Source organism: Parastagonospora nodorum (assembly GCF_000146915.1).
Source record: "Parastagonospora nodorum SN15 chromosome Unknown scaffold_32, whole genome shotgun sequence".
Classification (NCBI taxonomy): Eukaryota; Fungi; Ascomycota; class Dothideomycetes; order Pleosporales; family Phaeosphaeriaceae; genus Parastagonospora; species Parastagonospora nodorum.
In genome coordinates, this window is record NW_001884580.1 from 33,977 (window position 1) to 51,500 (window position 17,524).

At 53.1% G+C, this 17,524-nt stretch overlaps 11 protein-coding genes across 11 annotated transcripts in view; 5 read left to right on the forward strand and 6 right to left on the reverse strand.

Moving 5' to 3' along the window:
• Positions 1-329: 329 nt before the first annotated feature.
• SNOG_14477 (hypothetical protein) lies at positions 330-1,629 on the reverse strand (the record flags this gene model as incomplete). The annotated part of the gene is made up of 2 exons (XM_001804609.1): positions 330-427; positions 654-1,629. 2 exons carry the CDS (start codon positions 1,627-1,629, stop codon positions 330-332), a joined length of 1,074 nt encoding a protein of 357 aa, XP_001804661.1.
• A 383-nt stretch (positions 1,630-2,012) lies between these two features.
• SNOG_14478 (hypothetical protein) lies at positions 2,013-3,507 on the reverse strand (the record flags this gene model as incomplete). The annotated part of the gene is made up of 2 exons (XM_001804610.1): positions 2,013-3,104; positions 3,157-3,507. The coding sequence occupies 2 exons, from the start codon at positions 3,505-3,507 to the stop codon at positions 2,013-2,015; spliced, it is 1,443 nt and encodes a 480-aa protein (XP_001804662.1).
• A 663-nt stretch (positions 3,508-4,170) lies between these two features.
• SNOG_14479 (hypothetical protein) lies at positions 4,171-4,826 on the forward strand. Its single transcript, XM_001804611.1, has 3 exons — positions 4,171-4,251; positions 4,308-4,388; positions 4,442-4,826. Exons 1-3 carry the CDS (start codon positions 4,207-4,209, stop codon positions 4,646-4,648), a joined length of 333 nt encoding a protein of 110 aa, XP_001804663.1. The 5' UTR covers positions 4,171-4,206; the 3' UTR covers positions 4,649-4,826.
• Positions 4,827-6,280: 1,454 nt separating this feature from the next.
• On the forward strand, positions 6,281-6,618 carry SNOG_14480 (hypothetical protein; the record flags this gene model as incomplete). The annotated part of the gene is made up of 2 exons (XM_001804612.1): positions 6,281-6,559; positions 6,580-6,618. The coding sequence occupies 2 exons, from the start codon at positions 6,281-6,283 to the stop codon at positions 6,616-6,618; spliced, it is 318 nt and encodes a 105-aa protein (XP_001804664.1).
• Positions 6,619-8,453: 1,835 nt separating this feature from the next.
• SNOG_14481 (hypothetical protein) lies at positions 8,454-9,496 on the forward strand (the record flags this gene model as incomplete). The annotated part of the gene is made up of 2 exons (XM_001804613.1): positions 8,454-8,900; positions 8,957-9,496. 2 exons carry the CDS (start codon positions 8,454-8,456, stop codon positions 9,494-9,496), a joined length of 987 nt encoding a protein of 328 aa, XP_001804665.1.
• A 437-nt stretch (positions 9,497-9,933) lies between these two features.
• Positions 9,934-11,574, reverse strand: SNOG_14482 (hypothetical protein; the record flags this gene model as incomplete). Its single annotated transcript, XM_001804614.1, has 1 exon — positions 9,934-11,574. One exon carries the CDS (start codon positions 11,572-11,574, stop codon positions 9,934-9,936), a length of 1,641 nt encoding a protein of 546 aa, XP_001804666.1.
• An 816-nt stretch (positions 11,575-12,390) lies between these two features.
• On the forward strand, positions 12,391-13,962 carry SNOG_14483 (hypothetical protein; the record flags this gene model as incomplete). Its single annotated transcript, XM_001804615.1, has 2 exons — positions 12,391-12,496; positions 12,992-13,962. 2 exons carry the CDS (start codon positions 12,391-12,393, stop codon positions 13,960-13,962), a joined length of 1,077 nt encoding a protein of 358 aa, XP_001804667.1.
• Positions 13,363-13,901, reverse strand: SNOG_14484 (hypothetical protein; the record flags this gene model as incomplete). The annotated part of the gene is made up of 2 exons (XM_001804616.1): positions 13,363-13,492; positions 13,558-13,901. The coding sequence occupies 2 exons, from the start codon at positions 13,899-13,901 to the stop codon at positions 13,363-13,365; spliced, it is 474 nt and encodes a 157-aa protein (XP_001804668.1).
• A 221-nt stretch (positions 13,963-14,183) lies between the features above and the next one.
• Positions 14,184-15,351, reverse strand: SNOG_14485 (hypothetical protein; the record flags this gene model as incomplete). The annotated part of the gene is made up of 4 exons (XM_001804617.1): positions 14,184-14,736; positions 14,822-14,932; positions 14,969-15,065; positions 15,174-15,351. The coding sequence occupies 4 exons, from the start codon at positions 15,349-15,351 to the stop codon at positions 14,184-14,186; spliced, it is 939 nt and encodes a 312-aa protein (XP_001804669.1).
• A 509-nt stretch (positions 15,352-15,860) lies between these two features.
• Positions 15,861-16,601, reverse strand: SNOG_14486 (hypothetical protein; the record flags this gene model as incomplete). Its single annotated transcript, XM_001804618.1, has 1 exon — positions 15,861-16,601. The coding sequence occupies one exon, from the start codon at positions 16,599-16,601 to the stop codon at positions 15,861-15,863; it is 741 nt and encodes a 246-aa protein (XP_001804670.1).
• A 312-nt stretch (positions 16,602-16,913) lies between these two features.
• SNOG_14487 (hypothetical protein) overlaps positions 16,914-17,524 on the forward strand; it is a 1,838-nt gene continuing 1,227 nt past the window's right edge. The window contains exon 1 of the mRNA XM_001804619.1: positions 16,914-17,467. Coding sequence (XP_001804671.1) covers positions 16,952-17,467 — 516 coding nt within the window. The 5' untranslated portion in view covers positions 16,914-16,951. The remainder of the gene's footprint in view (positions 17,468-17,524) is intronic.

Here is a 17,524-nt window from a genome sequence, read left to right on the forward strand (position 1 = left end):
CGATACATGTCTTGGACAAAGAGTTCCGATTGAGCCGTCCGAAGTTACTGACCCTGGAAATGGTCAACGTTGCGAGGATGCCGCGGTGGCAATTGTGGATATAGCATAAACGGATTGAAGAGATGCTGAGCAAACTGCAAGGTTTGGTTCTTTCCAGGGCAAGGTCCCCGGGCGATTACAAATCAGGAGTCATTGCGGTTTTGACAATCCTATCAACTATAGCATATTTTTCCAAGTTCATCAGAAGGATTGAGACAGTGACAATCCGGCACGCTATCTTCCATGGTAGGAAAATTGACAAAAATGGTTACACCCTGGGCGACTATCAATCACCATTGGACGCGAACGGAAGATTCCTGGACAACATCCAGGATGTTGAAGGCTTGGAGGTGGGAGTGCCCAGGCTGGAGGACGTTGGATGGCTGGACTATGAAGATGAGTGGGACATTGACACTCAAGTCCAAAGAACTAAGACCCTATACACGGCCGATGACGTTCGGGAGAGATTAAGAATGATGCAGAAGTGCGTGAAAAAACTATAGTTCGGCCCAAACACTTTTGAATAGCCTGGAAACTGTCCAAATCTTACTGGTATGTTAAGAGGTCCTTGGCAACATGTCCCGCCTCATTTCTAAGCCTCTCCACCAACACACCTGCGTCTTCGACATCATTTATGAGCCCGACCCCTGCACCAGCATACGTCGCCAATCTGCCTTCAACGCCCCATCCCTCATCTCCAGCCTTCTCCACAACATCATGCAGCTTCTTGAGTTCTTCGTATGGCACACCAGCTTGATGATCATGCCACGTCCTGTTCACAATCCCTCTCGGAGCATATTGATCCGGCCAGTTCGTACCTCGGAGCTGATTATACAAAGTCGTGCGCTTTGTAGACTTAGCTCCATCGGTAGCTCTCACAATCTCAGCTTGATAGCCCTTCTTTATGCGTGCTTCGGTCGAGGCGAGGAAGCGGGTGCCCAACGCTACGCCGTCTGCTCCAAGTGCAAGTGCGGCAGCGATACCTCGTCCGTCTGAAATACCTCCAGCTGCAAACAGTGACACGTTGGAGTCTCGAAGTGTATCTTTGATTTCGGGAAGGAGAGTCATCAAACCCATGCCGTCATGAGCTCTGCCGTGCCCACCTGCTTCAGCGCCTTGGACGACGAGGACATCCGGTGGTGATGTACTGCTCGCAGCTTCGATAGCCTCTTGTAGTGTTCCGATTTGGATCCAGATACGAATATCTGGAAAGGCTTTCCGCAAGGCAGCAGTCCATTTGTCCAATTCATGCTGTCCATCGCGAGGCGCAAACAGCCATGCTGCACATGGCTGATGCTCTTGCACAGCTCGAGTCGCAGATTTTATGTCGCCGTTCCATAGTTGGAAGCCGACGCCGATGGGTAGTGACTTCGTGAGTGATTGAAAAGGTGTCGCGGTCAGAAGTTTCTTAGTTGTGACTAAATCTGTGATGGTATCATCCGGGTTCGCGCCTGGTCCGATGAAACCCAATCCGCCAACGCGAGAGACGGCGATGGCAAGCTCAGGGCCAGACATGATGCGCATTGGTGCGCTAACGATGAAAGGCGGCTTCATCCAAGAGAAGTCTTGCATGATGCGTTTAGCCACCATTATTAGATTAGTACTGCACGAATCTATGAAGGTGCCACGCGAGAGTAGTCAGACTTATATCAACGCGAAGTTATGGTAGTCTCTCGCGCCAGCGCGTGTAAAGCGTCAGAGGTAAGGAGCGCTCCGCAAGTGGAAGTGCTAATGCATGGTTTTAGTGCGACCAGCTACTTCTAACGCCGCGCCGGGCTGCTTTGTAAGGTGCGACGCGAAAATAAGGATGATTAGAAGATGCCCATGAAATAGGGTTGTACATCATGAGTGATAAAGTTGTCGAAAACAATTTAAATCCATATGGACAATGCAGCTCGAAGCCACGGGTATCTATAACAGTACAAAAGGTAGAGCTAATACAACAGCGAAGGAACAATATATCAAGCGTTGACTTATTCTCCCATGCGCGAAGAGTTGGACACCGGGGGCGATGGCGGTTGCGACACATCGAGATACCGCCTCTTCGCATCTGGCATACCATCCAGATCATCATTTGCACGCTTCAGTAATGTCGGACTCGGGTTCACGGCTTCAGGAAAGGTGACTTCATCGACCGTTCTCTGAGATGCTAACTGCGACGCACGGTCTTGCTTCCTCTGCCGTATGACCTTCTTCCATTGCGTAGCCGCATACATGACCAATGCGACACGATCGAAATGAGGCATTGGTGGGGCAGGCTTCATTTCGACCCATTCAACCTTCCTTAGTCCCACCATCGGTTTGTTGAACAAGGAGTTGGACAGGGCCTTGGTCATAGATTCGATTTGTTCCCTATTCAAAGCTGCATCTCGAAGACCAAAGCGTAGAGTCAGGTAGCTGCCGGGAGCAGAGCGGAAAGTCGGGAGTTGCGTAATATCCTTGTGTTGCTTTAGGGGCGCAAGGAAGATGTGCTGATCGGTGTGCTGAGTGCGGGCCCAGACGTGGGCTTGTTCGTCGCTGCGGTTTTTGTTGAGGTTGATGCTCTGGACAAGCCGGAATGTCGAGATAGGATCCCTCTTCTCATCCAATAGCTCCTTTAAGCTATCAATAAGGGCACGCGTGAAGCTGTGTATGCCAGGTGATGCTGTGGGTTGGTTAATCGCAGATGCAGCCACCAGCTCAAACTTCTTCGTCTCTTGCTTCCCAGACTTCTTCACCAGATTGCTCGCGTAGCATGTATCGAGGATGGTGAGGACGTCGCCCTCAACCTCTTCATCTCGAAGCTTTTCCTCCACTTTGTTCCAGTTCGCTCTCGCGTCTCTGCTGAAGCCTCGGCCCAATGAAGGATTCATGCAAGCTGTCAGCTCTAGGTATTCCTTGTCGTCGTGGAAGATCCCGTGACCAGTGTAGTAAACGATGAGCAGATTATGAGGGCCGTCGTGGTCGAGGAGGAAGTTGCTGATGTGCTTGTCAAGCTGCAGCTGTGGCCTCTTGCGAACGTTGAGCTCGATGGTCTGGGCCTCGTAGTGGAAACGATCGCGGAAAAGTTCTTCGAGCTCGACAGCCTACGCAGATTGATTAGCCAGGGTATCTTCATGAAATTCTGGAGAGACAAACCTCGTCCTTCGTCTTGATGTCGTCTAACTCATCTGCCCATTTTATCAACAGCACAGCAACCTTTGCATAGCCATCGGGCTGATTCATGTGCTTCCTCATCTCATTGTTCCACCACATGCGCATCTCTTCGGCTCGCTCCTGGTCTTCGATGTCTTGGGAGCTCGGGTTTGGCTGCTCGACAAGCTGCACGCTCATCACGTCCTCTTCCGGTCCGTTGGTGTCATCTTCGATACCTTGGACGCGAATGTCGGCATGAACGACTTTGTTCTTCAGCAGGTTGGCGTTGCGTGGTACGAGGCTGCTCTCCATGGCCTCGACGATGCGTGCGGCTGTGATGTTGGTAAGAGCCATTGATCACGGAGGAAGTTGCAGGACAATAAGGCTGGAGATGTTCACAGCAAAGGCCATGCTGACGAGAGTAGTTCCCATCTTTCAGCCTTCCTTCGGCCCCCATCTTGTGTGGGACATGCAAACGCGGGAAGGATGGTTCGGACTCAAGGCTAGATCACCCCGCCAATCGTTCGCGTGGTCAGGGGCGAACATCATTCTTTTTTGGGGGCTAAGCCATGAGCATCAACCACCCCATCACACTCTTTCGATATCGATCATGTTAGGCGCCCCAAGGATACAGTAATCATGTCTTCAGTTGCTGTTTCTGGGTGTCAGCACCGATGCGATTTTTGCGGACCCCATCGTGACAATTCAGCGCCGTTACCACCTACGACGGAAAGCGACCAGGGTGTCCGAGGCTACACAAAGAGCATTGCCGTCGTAATCGAAGGCTAGTATTACGGTGTGCAGCTTGGGGCGAGCAGACAACCTTGTCTGCTTTCTGTCGTAGTCAACCTGCAGTAAGCGGCTGTGCTGCGATATCAGCCCCCTCCCTCAACGCATGTGATGCCTGGGGCCATTGTACCTACTTTCAATCGGAGGCCTGTCACAACGCTTGTATATCATAGATAGCCTGTTCGCACTTGAGAGCGTTCATCATCAGGCTGCCCAGTCACCATTGTGCCTATATAAACGTTTCACGCCCTGTCCTCAGCAAAAATGTCGACTAACGCGCTCGAGAACCAGTCAACTGTGACTGTCGAGGTAAGACGCCATGCCGAGTGACACATGTGCCTTGCAAAGCTGACGATAGTTTGCAGACTGAGTATTTGGAGAATTCAGCAGACGAGACGGTTCCCGGCATCAAGTCCGGTGTAAGGCTAGATATCAATGCTGCGAAGGTGAGCCCTCTTTGCAATTTCGTACAGTTCACGCGGCATGCTGATTAGAACAGCCAGAACCCCGCTTCCGCGACGGCGCACAGGTCCACATGTCAGAAAAGATTGGATCTACCAGGATGAAAGGCAGCTACCAGATTAGCAAGTCTCGTTTCAGTGGCTCCAAAGGTTACACTGAATACCAATTGCTCGAGCCACTCACACAGTCGCTTCATAACAAAGGCGCCTGGTATCGCGAGAAGGACTTAAAACAGGGGAGCTGAACTCAGCTGCAGTGTACATCTTTTTGAGGCTGTGTTCACCGGAATTCTCTTGCCCAGGCAGCAGAGTAATACGGTGCAGCCAATGGCGCACAGGCATTAAGGCTGTGTCTCAGGGTAGGGCGATCGCGAACACATGGGTGCAATGGCTCTTCGCTACGTACATAAACATATTTACCCGCCACAATTCTGTGAGCCACAATTCAGTTCTACATGACCGCTCTGTCTTCCACTTGCGGGACATTCTCACTTGTTCCTCTTACACTCACTTTTCTGTCAATCTTACTGGTACAATGCCCGCTCGCACATGGACCGGAGACACACTGAATTGCGTGGACGAGAAACCTGCGCACTCTCCAACCTCACCTACCGACACGGACACCACATTTCTAGGAGATGCGATTATTGAGATTGCTGAAGAAGATGACTGCGCAGCCCGCCCCTCATCGCAGTCAACCCGCTCGTCAGCACAGAGTGCACAGCCTCGTAGGTCATCTCTGATTTGGCCCCCAAATGGCCTCGCTTGGACTCAACACCCTAAACATCAATCACGCGAGATACGACACTAGCGCTTGATCTTACTGCAGGTTCTCAACGACGACGGAAAATGACCAGGTTAGTAGCCCGCCCAACAATCTAAGGCTATACACAGAGCCTTTCCGTCGACCTGAAAATCTAGTGGCACCGTGTATAGCTTCAGATGATAGGATGCGCATTACATCATTTCCGTCACAGTTGGTTCCTGCGGTAGATGTTGGTGATCTGTGATCTCCGAGCTTCGAGTTTGGTGCTACAGCAGCATGGATCAGGATGTATCGTGACTAATATCGTATTCGAGTAGAAGATGAAAAGAAACCAACCTTTCTGCGACGCATAACTGGTTCCTTCAAATCTACGCCAGATCCCTTGGACGTTGTCGAAACTAAGACACGCAAGCGTTAGTTGCTATGATCTACCACGACTGTTCGCTTGCTCACATGATTAGTTGAGGATACGCCCAAAGGGTTCCCGCGACTTGCAGCTTTCCAATCAAGCGAGGCGAATTTTTCGCTATATCGATCGTTTAGCTATCTCCATTCCCGTGTGCTTCTTGATTTGCAAGACGAGATCACTTCGCTGGAAAGAGAACTTGACGATATTGATGCAGATGACTTCGAGGACAAACCTCAACGCTTGAGGTCACGAGAGGTCGATGTTGGCGAAGCCATTCGCGAGGGCAGCATGCGCAACCGCCGGGTGATTTTGCGCGAGATTAGGGAGAAACTGATGGAATATGGTAATTGCGACTGAACCGAATTTTGCGAAAGGGCGTATGAGACTAACGTCAGGTGCAGACAAAGTCCTCATCAAAGCCCGCCAACTAGAATCTTTCCAGAAGCCTTCAGACCGCAATTATCGCAGTGTTCGGCGCTACTATCACAATACTAAGCCGCTGATGGATGCTGAAATGGACTCCATCCGCAGTAAAGAAGACACTATATCGCTGCATAATGGACGCGAGTGGGCGAGCTTCGACGGCGGCGTAGAAACGATGATAGGCCAAGTAGATCGCGGGCTGCAAAAAGTCTTCAGGACGAAGAACCCGCCACTACAAGTATGTTGATAGCTCTGGCGAATTGTGAGTGTGAGCTGACAATGATCAAGAAATACTTCCGCACACCTGAGCTCGAAGCGAAGACCGATAGCGAGCTCATCTCCTTCTACAGCAGCTCGCGCATCGACAAGCTCGTCAACATACTCATCACCTTTGTCATCTTCATCCTGCTCGTCATCCCGGTAGTGACCTTGTATCATCTAACCAACACATCCGCGATTTCGAACCTTGCGGACTTGAAGAGTGGCAATGCGACGATCCCGGCGTCGGCGGTCGATGACTACAACCGCGATACGTTCAATGCTGTGGGTGTTTTGATTGTGTTCACATTGCTGTTCAGTGCGGCGATGAGCCTGCTGACGAAGGCGGCGAGGCATGAGTTATTCGCGGCTAGTGCAGCGTACTGTGCCATTCTTGTAGTGTTCATCGGTAATTTCACGGGGCCAGGAAATTAGTCAATGAGAGCTTCAGTTGATAACCTGAACGTTCAAAAGTTTTGGGCTCCCCCAGAAATCAGTGTGCCGACATTCAGAATTCGCCTGTTAACTGCTCCTTCCTGCGGTATGTATTTTTCCCTTCTTTCCGGGGTGCCGTCCGCCAAGGCATACCTATTAGCGGATAGTAGGTATCGCGGAAGCCGAAACACTGAGCAATCTATTTTACGTGGCGCACGCGCAGGTGTTGTCCCGGTTTCAGGAAGGCCCGCGGGTGTCAGTGCGCGAGCCGCCAGAAACAACCAGGCTCGCGGGACATGGCTGTCAAAAGCTCGCCACCTCATGAGCAGAACGATTGATAGTACATTTGTGGACCTGTGTTCGAGGCGAATTGACCACGTGAATATTTCTACGGCGCCGTGAGGCCTTGGCTTTGTAGCTGGATGTTAGCACAGTCTTGGATTCCCTGATACAGAGTGTCGTACTCAACCGAAATTCAATGCGTGAAGCACGAAAGTGTGAAGTCGTGATACCAATGTTGCGTGCTGGGAATAGGATCTGCATGCGAAGGCATAAGGGTGACTGAACGAAAACCACGATATTGGTGATGTTCTAGAAGATTTGGTGCGTAACATGCACGCAGTAGATTGGACCCGCAGCCTGAACCCTGCTCGCAAAATTTATCTACCGTTAGTACCACGGGTATATTTTAGCAAGGCGTGGACCGTGTGGTTGTGCATCCATGATGTTATGGTGCCGCTAGTGGTCAGTCAAATGTTGGACCTGCAACCTCGGAACATCCAACAACGCCAACGGATGAATTCCGCCAACACGCTGCATCAAAAGCAAAGCCTTTGACTCCCTCTTACAGCCAGTGTCGCCACCACTCATCAATGACTGCTGCGAGTTGATGAAATTGACGTTGTGCAAAACGGACCAATTTCCACGTGCCACCATCAACTACGCGAGGCAGCGGCGTGTACGGGAATACTTCCACCACGCGCAAGCTAGACTGCGGTCGCACCGGCTTCCGAGACTCCACATGCACGGGATAGAGATGAGGCTCTCTCAGCGAGGTGTGGAGCTGCCCGTTACTCGCCATTCTAGCCAGCGGTAGATTCGACGTTTGACGTAGAGAGAGCCGTAGGGCGTGACGTGCATCATTCGTGCAACGGGCGAGGCAGAGATGATTTACATGATGTCGTGACGGCTACAGAAGTGCATTCAAAATCTTGGCGAATGTTCTCGCCGTTGACGATCATGGAGAGGCGGCTGTGTGATGGAAACTGCGAATGGTCTCGTTCTACGCCGGTTTCAGATTCATAAACACCTTGACTCGATCCCGACCAAGAACGGCATGTGCAAGCACCGACCATTCAAGCACCGCTCCGCAATTCTTGACTTCCAACCTAGAAGATGCTCCGCTTGCACCAAACGGTAGCCTTGTTTCACTGGCCCAAGAGCGCCTCCTCCCCAATCTGTTATACCAAGATGCATCAGACATAGGATGGTACTTGCAGACGGCGACCCACTTGCGCCGCTATAATGTTGGTCCTGATGCAGGACTAATCACCAGGCAAGATGCGATAGAAGCATTCTAGACGTGAAGGGTATTGGGGATATAAAAACATCATCATCTGCCCGGCAATGGGGAGGGTACGCTTGGACGCTCACTCCTTTTCTGACTACATTCCTTCGCAGTCACTTCGATTCACTTCAACTTCCCCTCTTACTTGCAAAACCTTTTAACCAAGTCTCTTCTTCACACTACTCACTCAAAATGAAGTCCACCATCTTCGCCCTCGCCCTCGCCGGCGCAGCTTCCGCCCACACCACAGTCTGGAACGTACTCGTCAACGGCAAAGACCAAGGCGTCGGCAACAAAGCCGGCGGCTACATCGACTCGCCCCCCAACAACAACCCCGTGCTTGACGTGTCCACCAAGGACATCGAGTGCAATGTCGCCGGCACCAAGGCTTCCAAGTCCATCAGCGCCAACCCCGGCGATGAGCTGGCCTTCCAGTGGCACCACGACACCAACAGTGCGAGCGACGACATCATTGCGTCGTCGCACAAGGGCCCGATCATGGTGTATGCCAGCAAGGCTGGCACCTCGAGGAGCTGGACGAAGGTCTGGGAGGACAAGGCGATTACCGGTGGAAAGTACGCTGTTGACAGGCTTCTTGCTGGATCGTACACTGGCGTCAAGGGACAGCATAAGATGAAGGCAAGCCATACCTACCCCCAACTTCCGTGTTAAGAACACAAATTAACACAATTTAGATTCCCGCTGGCCTCGCTCCCGGCGAGTACATCTTCCGCCCTGAGATCCTCGCCCTTCACGAGGGCACCAGAGCCAAGGGCGCCCAATTCTACATGGAGTGCGTGCACGTCACGGTCGGAGGATCCGGCTCCACCGCTCTTCCCGCTGGCGTCTCTTTCCCCGGCGCCTACAAGCAGGACGAGGCTGGCGTTATGTTCAACCTCTACGGCGGCGCTGCCACCTACCCTGGCGTCGGACCGGCCGTGTGGTCTGGAGCTGCCAGCGCCGCTGCTGAGCCTGCTGCTGAGCCTGCTGCTGAGCCTGCTGCTCCCGCGACTACACCTGCACCTGCGCCTGCGCCTGTTGCTGAGCCTGCTACACAGTCTTCTACCCTGGCGACTGTCGCTAAGCCTGTCGAGACACCTGCTGCTCCCGGTGCTGGTGCGGTTACTGCGCAGAAGTTTGCTCAGTGCGGCGGTAACGGATACACTGGTGCTACTGCTTGCGCGAGCGGAGCTACTTGCACCAAGCAGAACGAGTACTACTCGCAGTGCATTTAGAGGGTTTATGACGAGTGAAGAGTGGGTTTTGGATATTCGCATTTAGATGACTTACACATTGAGCGCGGGGTTGCTCTTACATTCTCCTGTATATATACACACATACAACAAGACTGAGCTCTTTTGAGCTCAATTTTACTCCTGCGAAGGTTTTGCATGCAGTGCGTGATGTTTGAAGGTAATTACAAGGTACGCATCGTGCACTTAGGCGGGCGATAGGGTTGCAGGCTAGAGTTTCATGTTGGCAAAATCGCCCGCTGAACAGCCTTATCGAGTTGCATCAAATTAGTAGTTTGATGTGAGAAATCGTACGAAATTGCACTACAGCTTCAAGCGCATCAAATAGACTGTCGTAATTTAACGTGTACTGGCAGGAAGTACGACATAACGCACGCTCCGCCACGCCATGTCGGCATGTCCGCATCTTGACCCGATCTCTAATTCTTATGCCTAAAGTACAAGCTGCGATCCGACCCCGGCGCCTTGAATGGCCACTCTTTATACGCCTTTGCCATTTCGTAGATCATCTCCATGGTCAACAATTTGACCCTCAAGTGCTTGAGCTGCAACCTCCCCCCCTTGTCCGGATCCGTGAGACTCGGACAATCCTTGATGATGTCGGAGAGGCCATGCTGCATGCTGTCCAGTGCTTCGATGACTGACCTGTTCGAATTGGCGTACAAGCCAAAGACAAAGTCGATCACCTGTTCGTGCCATTCTGGGTCGTCGCTTGCGGGTCGGGGAATGGGCGTGGCGGAGATGAGGGAGACGCGATTGCGAGGCCACACTTCGTCTTCGCGTGACATCAGAGGATCAAACAGCCGCTGATCCCATTGGATCCGTGGATGTGGTGGGTAGCGCAGGTTGATGCGATCGTCCAGCTCGGCGACAGGTGCGTGCTCTAAGTTCCGGGATAGTTGCGCGAGACGCTGATCCCACTGCTCTTCCAGTTGTTCAATTTGCTTGAGGGTTTTGGCTTTCCCAGGGCCTTCTTTCATCTTCAGCGCCTTGCATTCAAGCTTGTAGATTTCCTCGCCAATAATCACTATCTCTTCGAACTTTATCCGCTGCCTCAGCCGGTGCGCGACTAGCGCGCGTGTTTTCGTGTACTCCCGTACTTTATCACTAGCTGGGTGAGCTTTGTTTGTCACGGTGGCCGCGGTTTTTTTGCTTAGAGGAAATATAGGTGAAAGCTTTAGATCTGGATGTTCCTCCTGCAATTGTTTTTCCACTTCGAAACAGTCAAGTATACCCTGAGGAAGGAACTGAGTAGGCCTATTGCCCGCGCGATACTGGGCGTACATAAGCTCCATCATGGTCTCGCTGTTGATGATGCCAGACCCACCCGAAGCCTCTTCGATCAGCTCAGCGTATTTGTGGGTCACATCACGGCGATGCTCTGGAATGTCGAAGCCAGCTTTCTTTGCGGATCGGATTGCGCGAATAGTGCTTTCGATTTCGTACTGCGGCTCACGACCAATTGCACCTTTTCCTGCCGGACGGCTCTCTCGTTCTGAGGTAACCACCAGATTCAAATTCTGTGTCATCTCAAGCAAGCGGTTCGACTTTAGCATGTACGTGGGAGATTTTGCCACTACATGGTTGAAGTCTTCGGTCTGGACCCAGAACAGAGTGCGTACGGGTCCAAAGGCATGGAATAAGTCGTTTGACCAAGCGGCAGGAGTAAAGTGGTGGTAAAGCTGTTTAGCCATGGAGTCGAAACTCAAGCCCGGAAGAAAAGGATCCCATGCTAAAGAGCCCGTCACAAGCAGAGTCTGGTTGAGATCTTGGCCTTTGGGATCCTGCGGGTCTATCCGAGTCTGTTGCGGAAATGCGCCCTCGTCAACGAGTTCTCTGTACGACTCGACTTTCAATGGATCCTTGTTCACGAGTTTGTATTTGGAGTCGGGTGCATTCAGGAGAGGGTCGAGGAAGGGCCGGAAGAGATCGGGGCTCGGTTCGAGCAGAATGTGGTTTCGAGGCTTGAGGAACTCGTGAAGCTTTTGAGACCAGAGACCGACGCCAGGATTGATGTCGAGTATATCGCAGCCCTTGTACGGTTCTAATGTGTGTGCCATGTACTTCAATACATCATCTGACCGTGTATCAGCGTCTGCATGGACTTGGCTGTCTTCTCCAAAGGCACGACATACCACACAGGTCGGGACTTACAATCTGCGTCCGAAGAACAACGCCCGCGGAGGTTTTGAGCTTGCCAATTTTTGTTCTAACATTATCATACACTTTTCCCCGCTTCTCTACCAAAGCTGGGTGCATGCATCTATGTAAATCCGCTGTGAGAGGATAGCGCTCACTGATGGCAAGTTTCTTGGGCGTCCAATAGGTCCCCATTCTCGTTTGATGATGTCGCACCTGTTGCCATGACAGGAATCTGCTCTCCAATCGAGAGGGCAGACGCAGCGCGGCAGTGCATGTGCGGAACATCGTGTGGCGCGTGAACAAGGCCTCAGTCTCAAAAGTTCGCGATGACGCCCACGCGCAAACCCGGGCTAGTACGTTTGGGGATGGACGTGGGGTTCTTGCACGTGCCCACGCGCGTCGCAGCTGAACAAACCCGTGTACCTGAGGTGCCGGCAGCCAACGTGACGTGTTTGGTAACAATGTCCCGTCTGACATCCTTCGACCACCCTCTTCGCCGATATCAGCCATGTAAGGCGGTAATCGGTAGCCGACGGGGCGCTCGCCAAAGCCTGCAGACGGCACCACGCCCAATCTTACTGGTGGAAGGCTATACATGGCAGATCTAGAGACGTGAGAAATCTGGGTATAAATCGCAACGTGGCCTCGTTGTTGCACAAGGAATCGCTTGAACACTTCGTCAAACCGCATAGCAGCTCCGGTTATACCTCTGCCCGGAATACGCACCTGGGAATATGGCGCAGGACAACATCCTCATCATCGGGGCTGGGACTTGGGGATGTTCCATTGCTCTCGAGCTCGCCCGCAGAGGGCATACGGGCATCACTGTTCTCGATGGTAGTGACTTTCCCTCATCTACTTCCGTAGGGAACCATCGGAACGTGTTTGCAGAAGAAGGTACAGTACATCTTCTCGCAGTATTTCCTCACTACCACTTATAAACTTGAGCCGACGTTGTTCTATCTCCCTATTCTTGCATTCTTATCTCTATATCTCTCGAACCCATCGATCGATTTCAAATGTATACGTCACAAATGTTAGGCATCCCATGGTTCGTCATCTATAGCCCAGTATCTTCTTCGATCCACATACACCAGCAGTCATTTCATGCAAACCATTGGACACGGCACGCTCTCGCGTGTTCTTCTAGTATCCGATATTGAGTTCCCCACCTCTTCTCCGATCCTCCCGGCATTTGAGCACCAGCATCAGATTCAAGCCAAGTCACAATTCATTTACACAACATCCCCCAACTCGAGCGGCGAGCCAGCTTTCTGTTTCATGCTCCCCAAACTCTTCCTCGACTACCACCCAACCAAACTAATCACCCTCCAGCCCCCTCTCAGACCAACCTACACACCCTCTCCCTCCAAAAATGGCGTACCGACCCCCTCTTCTCCCCCTTCTACCACGCCACCCCCCTCTCCACCGGCCACAAATCCCGCCTCGCCTCTCAATCGCCCTCCTTCACGCCGCCCACCAGCGCATTCCCCTCCTGTCTCGGCGTCCCCAACCCCCGCGGCTACAGCTGGATCGACACGCGCGGAGTGACAACAGCTCTGCGCGACGAAGCCGCCAAACTCGGCGTGCGCTTCCTCTGCGGAAAAGAGTATGAAGTTACGCGCCTAATCTACTCCACCAGCACCCCGTCTCTCTCCGGCCTAAGCACCTCCTGCAACACCATATATCTAGGTAAAACAGTCATTTTAGCCGCGGGCGCGTATTCCACCCTGCTCCTCGATTTCGAGGCGCAGATTGTGCCGCGGGCGCGCGGGGTCGCGTACATATCGCTCGAGGATGGTGAAGCGAAGCAAATCCCCCTTGATGTGCTCGACACTGGCAGGATTGTTGTCGATGGGAACCGCGGGGAGGTGCAGATCTCGGATCAGCATCAGGGGTACATCAATCCCGTGGCGAATACGTCGACGTATACGTATGCTTCTGTGCCGTTTGCGAGGGCGCAGATTCCGGTTGAGGCGGAGGCGCGTGTGCGGGGGGTGCTGAGGGAGACGCTGCCGCATCTCGCAGCTCGCCCGTTTTCCCACGCGCGATTGGTGTGGCGGGCGGATACGCGGGACGGTGGCGTGGTAATTGATAAACATCCGCGGTTGGGGAATTTGGTGGTTGCGGTGGGGGGAAGGGGGGAGGTGTGTCCGGTTGTTGGGGGCGTCGTGGCGGATTTGGTGGAGGGGAGGGAGGGGTGCAAGGCGATGGGGTGGAAGGAGGGGTGTGAGGGAAGGGACATTTGGGAAGGGGGAGTAGTGGATATTGGGGATGTTGCGGGGTGGACTAGGATTGGAGAGTAATGCGGGAGATGCGAGAAGGAAAGTTTGATCTGGCGAGTAAGAGTCAGTATAAGATGGACATGAATAGCACACACGAAGAAAGAGCAGGGTTTATGGAATGTTCATCATCATTTTTCGTCATACTCCTATCCACTTCTTCACCCCCTCACCAATCTTTCCTTTTCTCTCTCCACTCCAGGTATTCATCACCGCCAAAATCTCCAAAACCACATTTTTCCCGATCAGTCGATATTGCCAACAACTGAGCACTCCTCCCTGCAATTCTCCCCCTGCGAATCACAAGCCTGCCAGCACGTCTTTTTCGGCTCATCAACGCACTCGCTCGTGCACTTGCCCGTCTCATCACAAACCTCTCGGCACTGCCTCTTCTCCTTCTCCGCATTGCACGTGATAGAGCAGTGAAGCCCTCCCGGATCACACATCTCCCAGCAATGCCCCCTCTTTCTCATCGTCTTCTTGCCCTTACACATCAACTGGCAGTTCAGCCCATACTGATCGCACCACGTCCAACATTCGCCTGTTTGCGTCGTGCGCACACATCCACCACCATTACACTTCCACACGCCGCTGCGTAGCGTGACGGTCACCTCAGCGCCGTTGTTGTCGAACCACTGGTTGCCTGGGTACTTTTTGTAGCTGTCAATGTACGACTGCGGCATACAGACGAGCGCGCATTCGTTGATGTTGCAGCCAAAGCCGCAGTGGATCGGATCGTCGCGTTTGGAGGGAGGCGTTGGGGGGCCGGATGGAGGGGGGGAGTGGGTCATCAGACTCCTGGAAGTGGAGGTCGTGGTGGTTGGGGTAGTTGCCGTAGAGTGCTTCGTAGAGTGCTTCCTGGTCGAATGCTTCGAAGTCTTAGCAGTTGAGTGCTTCTTCGTCTTGGTGGACGAATGCTTGGCCGTAGTAGGTGCTGATGTCCAGGTCGTGATCGAGCTCTTCGGAGTTCTGGTGGTCTTGAGCGTCGAGCTCTCTGGAGTCTCGGTAGTCGAAGCATCAGTAGTCGAACTCTCCACTACACTCGAGCTCTCCTCCGTCACCACACTCGTAGTAAGCGTCCTCGGCTGAACCCCAACTCCATGCGCCGCTGACGTCGAATTTCCAGACTTGTGCCAGTCCATGCAGAGGCCACAGTCACCACACTAGGTTCAGCGTCAGTGAAACCACCGCAGACCTCTAGAGTATCTTTCTTACCTTCTCGCCCCACGTCTTACACAGGAGACTGAGACACTGCGACATATCGACCGGAATGATGGCCTTGGCGTTATACGGACCGATGGCTTTGGCGCAGTCAAGGACGATCTTTCGGCAGGAGGGGTCGCAGTTTGAGGCCGCGGCGAGGGCGACGAGCACGAATGCCAGCAGCATCTTGACAAGCTTGGTGAGCGCCATTGTTGGGGCGTGTCTTGAAGTAGTGCTGTATCAATGGATCCAAGACCTGCAGAAAAGTAGTAGAAGAGGAGGAGGTTGGAGAAGTAGAAGGAATAGTGGTGGCAGTCTTATCTCCTCCCGCAATCTAAGCACAGCCGTGTCTCCTCAACAATCAAGTGAGAGGGCGGCTCAACAGTTCTTCGAGTGGTAAGATAAGAGCGCGCGCAGTGGGAGGTGTGTGTTTGCTGGTGCGTCGAAAATTTCGCGGGCGGTGGGGTGCAAGATTGGGCGTTTGCTTCGAGCGGTGAGTGGGAGTAATTGTGGCATGCTGTCAGCTTCGATACAATAATGCGGACTATGGGCTGATATGCATAGGTTGAGGAGAGACAGAGGATGGTCGACGGGGAAGAATGAATATTGCAAAGTGGGTGCGAATGCTGAAGTGTAGCATGATACCGCATCGTGATGGTAATGTAATTCCACAATGTCTAGCTCTTTTACATAATATACACAATATACATTGCAATCTTCTAAAAGCCCCTCTGCTCCAAGAAGGTCTTGACCATGACGGGATGATGACCTTTGACTATGACATGCTGTGTTAGGGTGTTAATCTTGGCGTCCTCTTCCTTCTTGTTCAAGTATACTCTCAGCTCATCCCTGAGCTGCGACAGATCCCCTGTTATTTTGCGTATTGTGGTCAGATGCAAGTTCCCACCGCGCTTGTAGTCGGTGTATATTGGCAGATTGTTGTTTTTCGTGCGCCTGACGTGGTACCTTGGTGGTGGTAAGTCGATTGACATCAGAGTGGGTTTTTGTGGTGTCGAGGCTTTGGGCTTCTTCAAGGACGACTCGGTGTTGGGCTTGGATGTTGATGTGGCAGACGGCCTGGGTATGTCGTCTGCCTTGGTGTTGAGGGTGTTTATTTGCGACGATGCGGGCGCTTTCTTCAGGGCGGCTTGGGTGTCGGGATGCGGTGTTGGTGTGGTAGGTGGGGATACGGCATCGGCCTTCTTTGTGGGGTTTGGTGTCTTCCCATGTTGGGAGGGCAGTTCGGGCTTGGGCTCTGGTGGCTGCGCACTGTCGGACTCGGTGACGGCTTCTGCAGCGGCGAGGTCGGCTGCGCGTGAGGCTTCCTGTGGGGTTGTGGGAGGTGCCGGGGGAGCTTGTGATGGTGCAGTGGGCTTCGCAGACGTGACTGGCTCTACTGTGGGATTAGTAAGCCATTCTTCGCATGTGAAGAATATCATGAAGACATACTCTCCGCGCATAGTCTTGATGCAGTCGAGAAGCGGAAGTGCTGGCAACACGTGACGGGCCTGGGGGTCTGCCAGGGGCCTCAGCAGGGGGCCTCAGGGTCTGTATCTCGCGGCATTGTGACGGCGAAGGGCGTGACGACGCTGCTATACGCAAGATTGGCGGTGCAATGGCTGTGGTGGAGGTCTGCTCACGTTCGTCTCGCCGTCAACACCATAACTTTTAGCGTCGTTGTGAGTTGCAGGGGTCTTCGCTACGCACAGTCATTTTTCCTACTGCGAAACCCCACCACCGCCCGCCGACGACCAGGAAATTCGCGCCCGCAGCCACGACGACAACCACACCTTCACTGCGACCACCCACCATGGCCGAATCAGCGACTGACAGCGGCAACGTCGCCGAGCAGTACAGCCTGCTTCCCAAGCTGATGCCCAACCTCGACCGCCATCTGATCTACCCGCTGCTCAACTTCAGCGCCGACGAGGATGCCGAGCAGCCGCTGGACCAGAAGAAGCTGCTGCTGGAGCTGCTCAAGCCGACCAACATGACCGACTTCGTGGGCCAGCTGTACCAGGACGTGCACAACCTGGACGACATGCCCGACGAGTACAAGACGAAGCGCGACCAGGTGCTGCAGCGACGCGACAAGCTGGAGGAGGAGACGAGCAAGATCTCGGGCCTGCTGGACGACGAGAATGTCGTCACCAACCTGCGCTCCGACAAGGTGCAGAACTTGGCATACCTCAAGGACACGCACGGCGTCACCGTCGAGATGGTCAACCAGCTGTACGAGTTTGGCAGCTTCCAGTACAGCTGCGGAGTCTACCCACACGCCGCCGAGCTGCTGTACCGCTTCCGCGTTCTGGTAAGAAACATACAACACACGCTACAATACAAGTACAAACAATACCGTAACAATGCTGACTGTCCCAGACCA

Excerpts from the sequence above, each read along its gene's own strand:
- SNOG_14479 (XM_001804611.1), top strand. The coding sequence starts at position 4,207 with ATGTCGACTAACGCGCTCGAGAACCAGTCAACTGTGACTGTCGAG. Across the intron at positions 4,252-4,307 it reads AGTCAACTGTGACTGTCGAG|ACTGAGTATTTGGAGAATTC; the intron begins GTAAGACGCCAT and ends GATAGTTTGCAG. Across the intron at positions 4,389-4,441 it reads TAGATATCAATGCTGCGAAG|CCAGAACCCCGCTTCCGCGA; the intron begins GTGAGCCCTCTT and ends TGATTAGAACAG.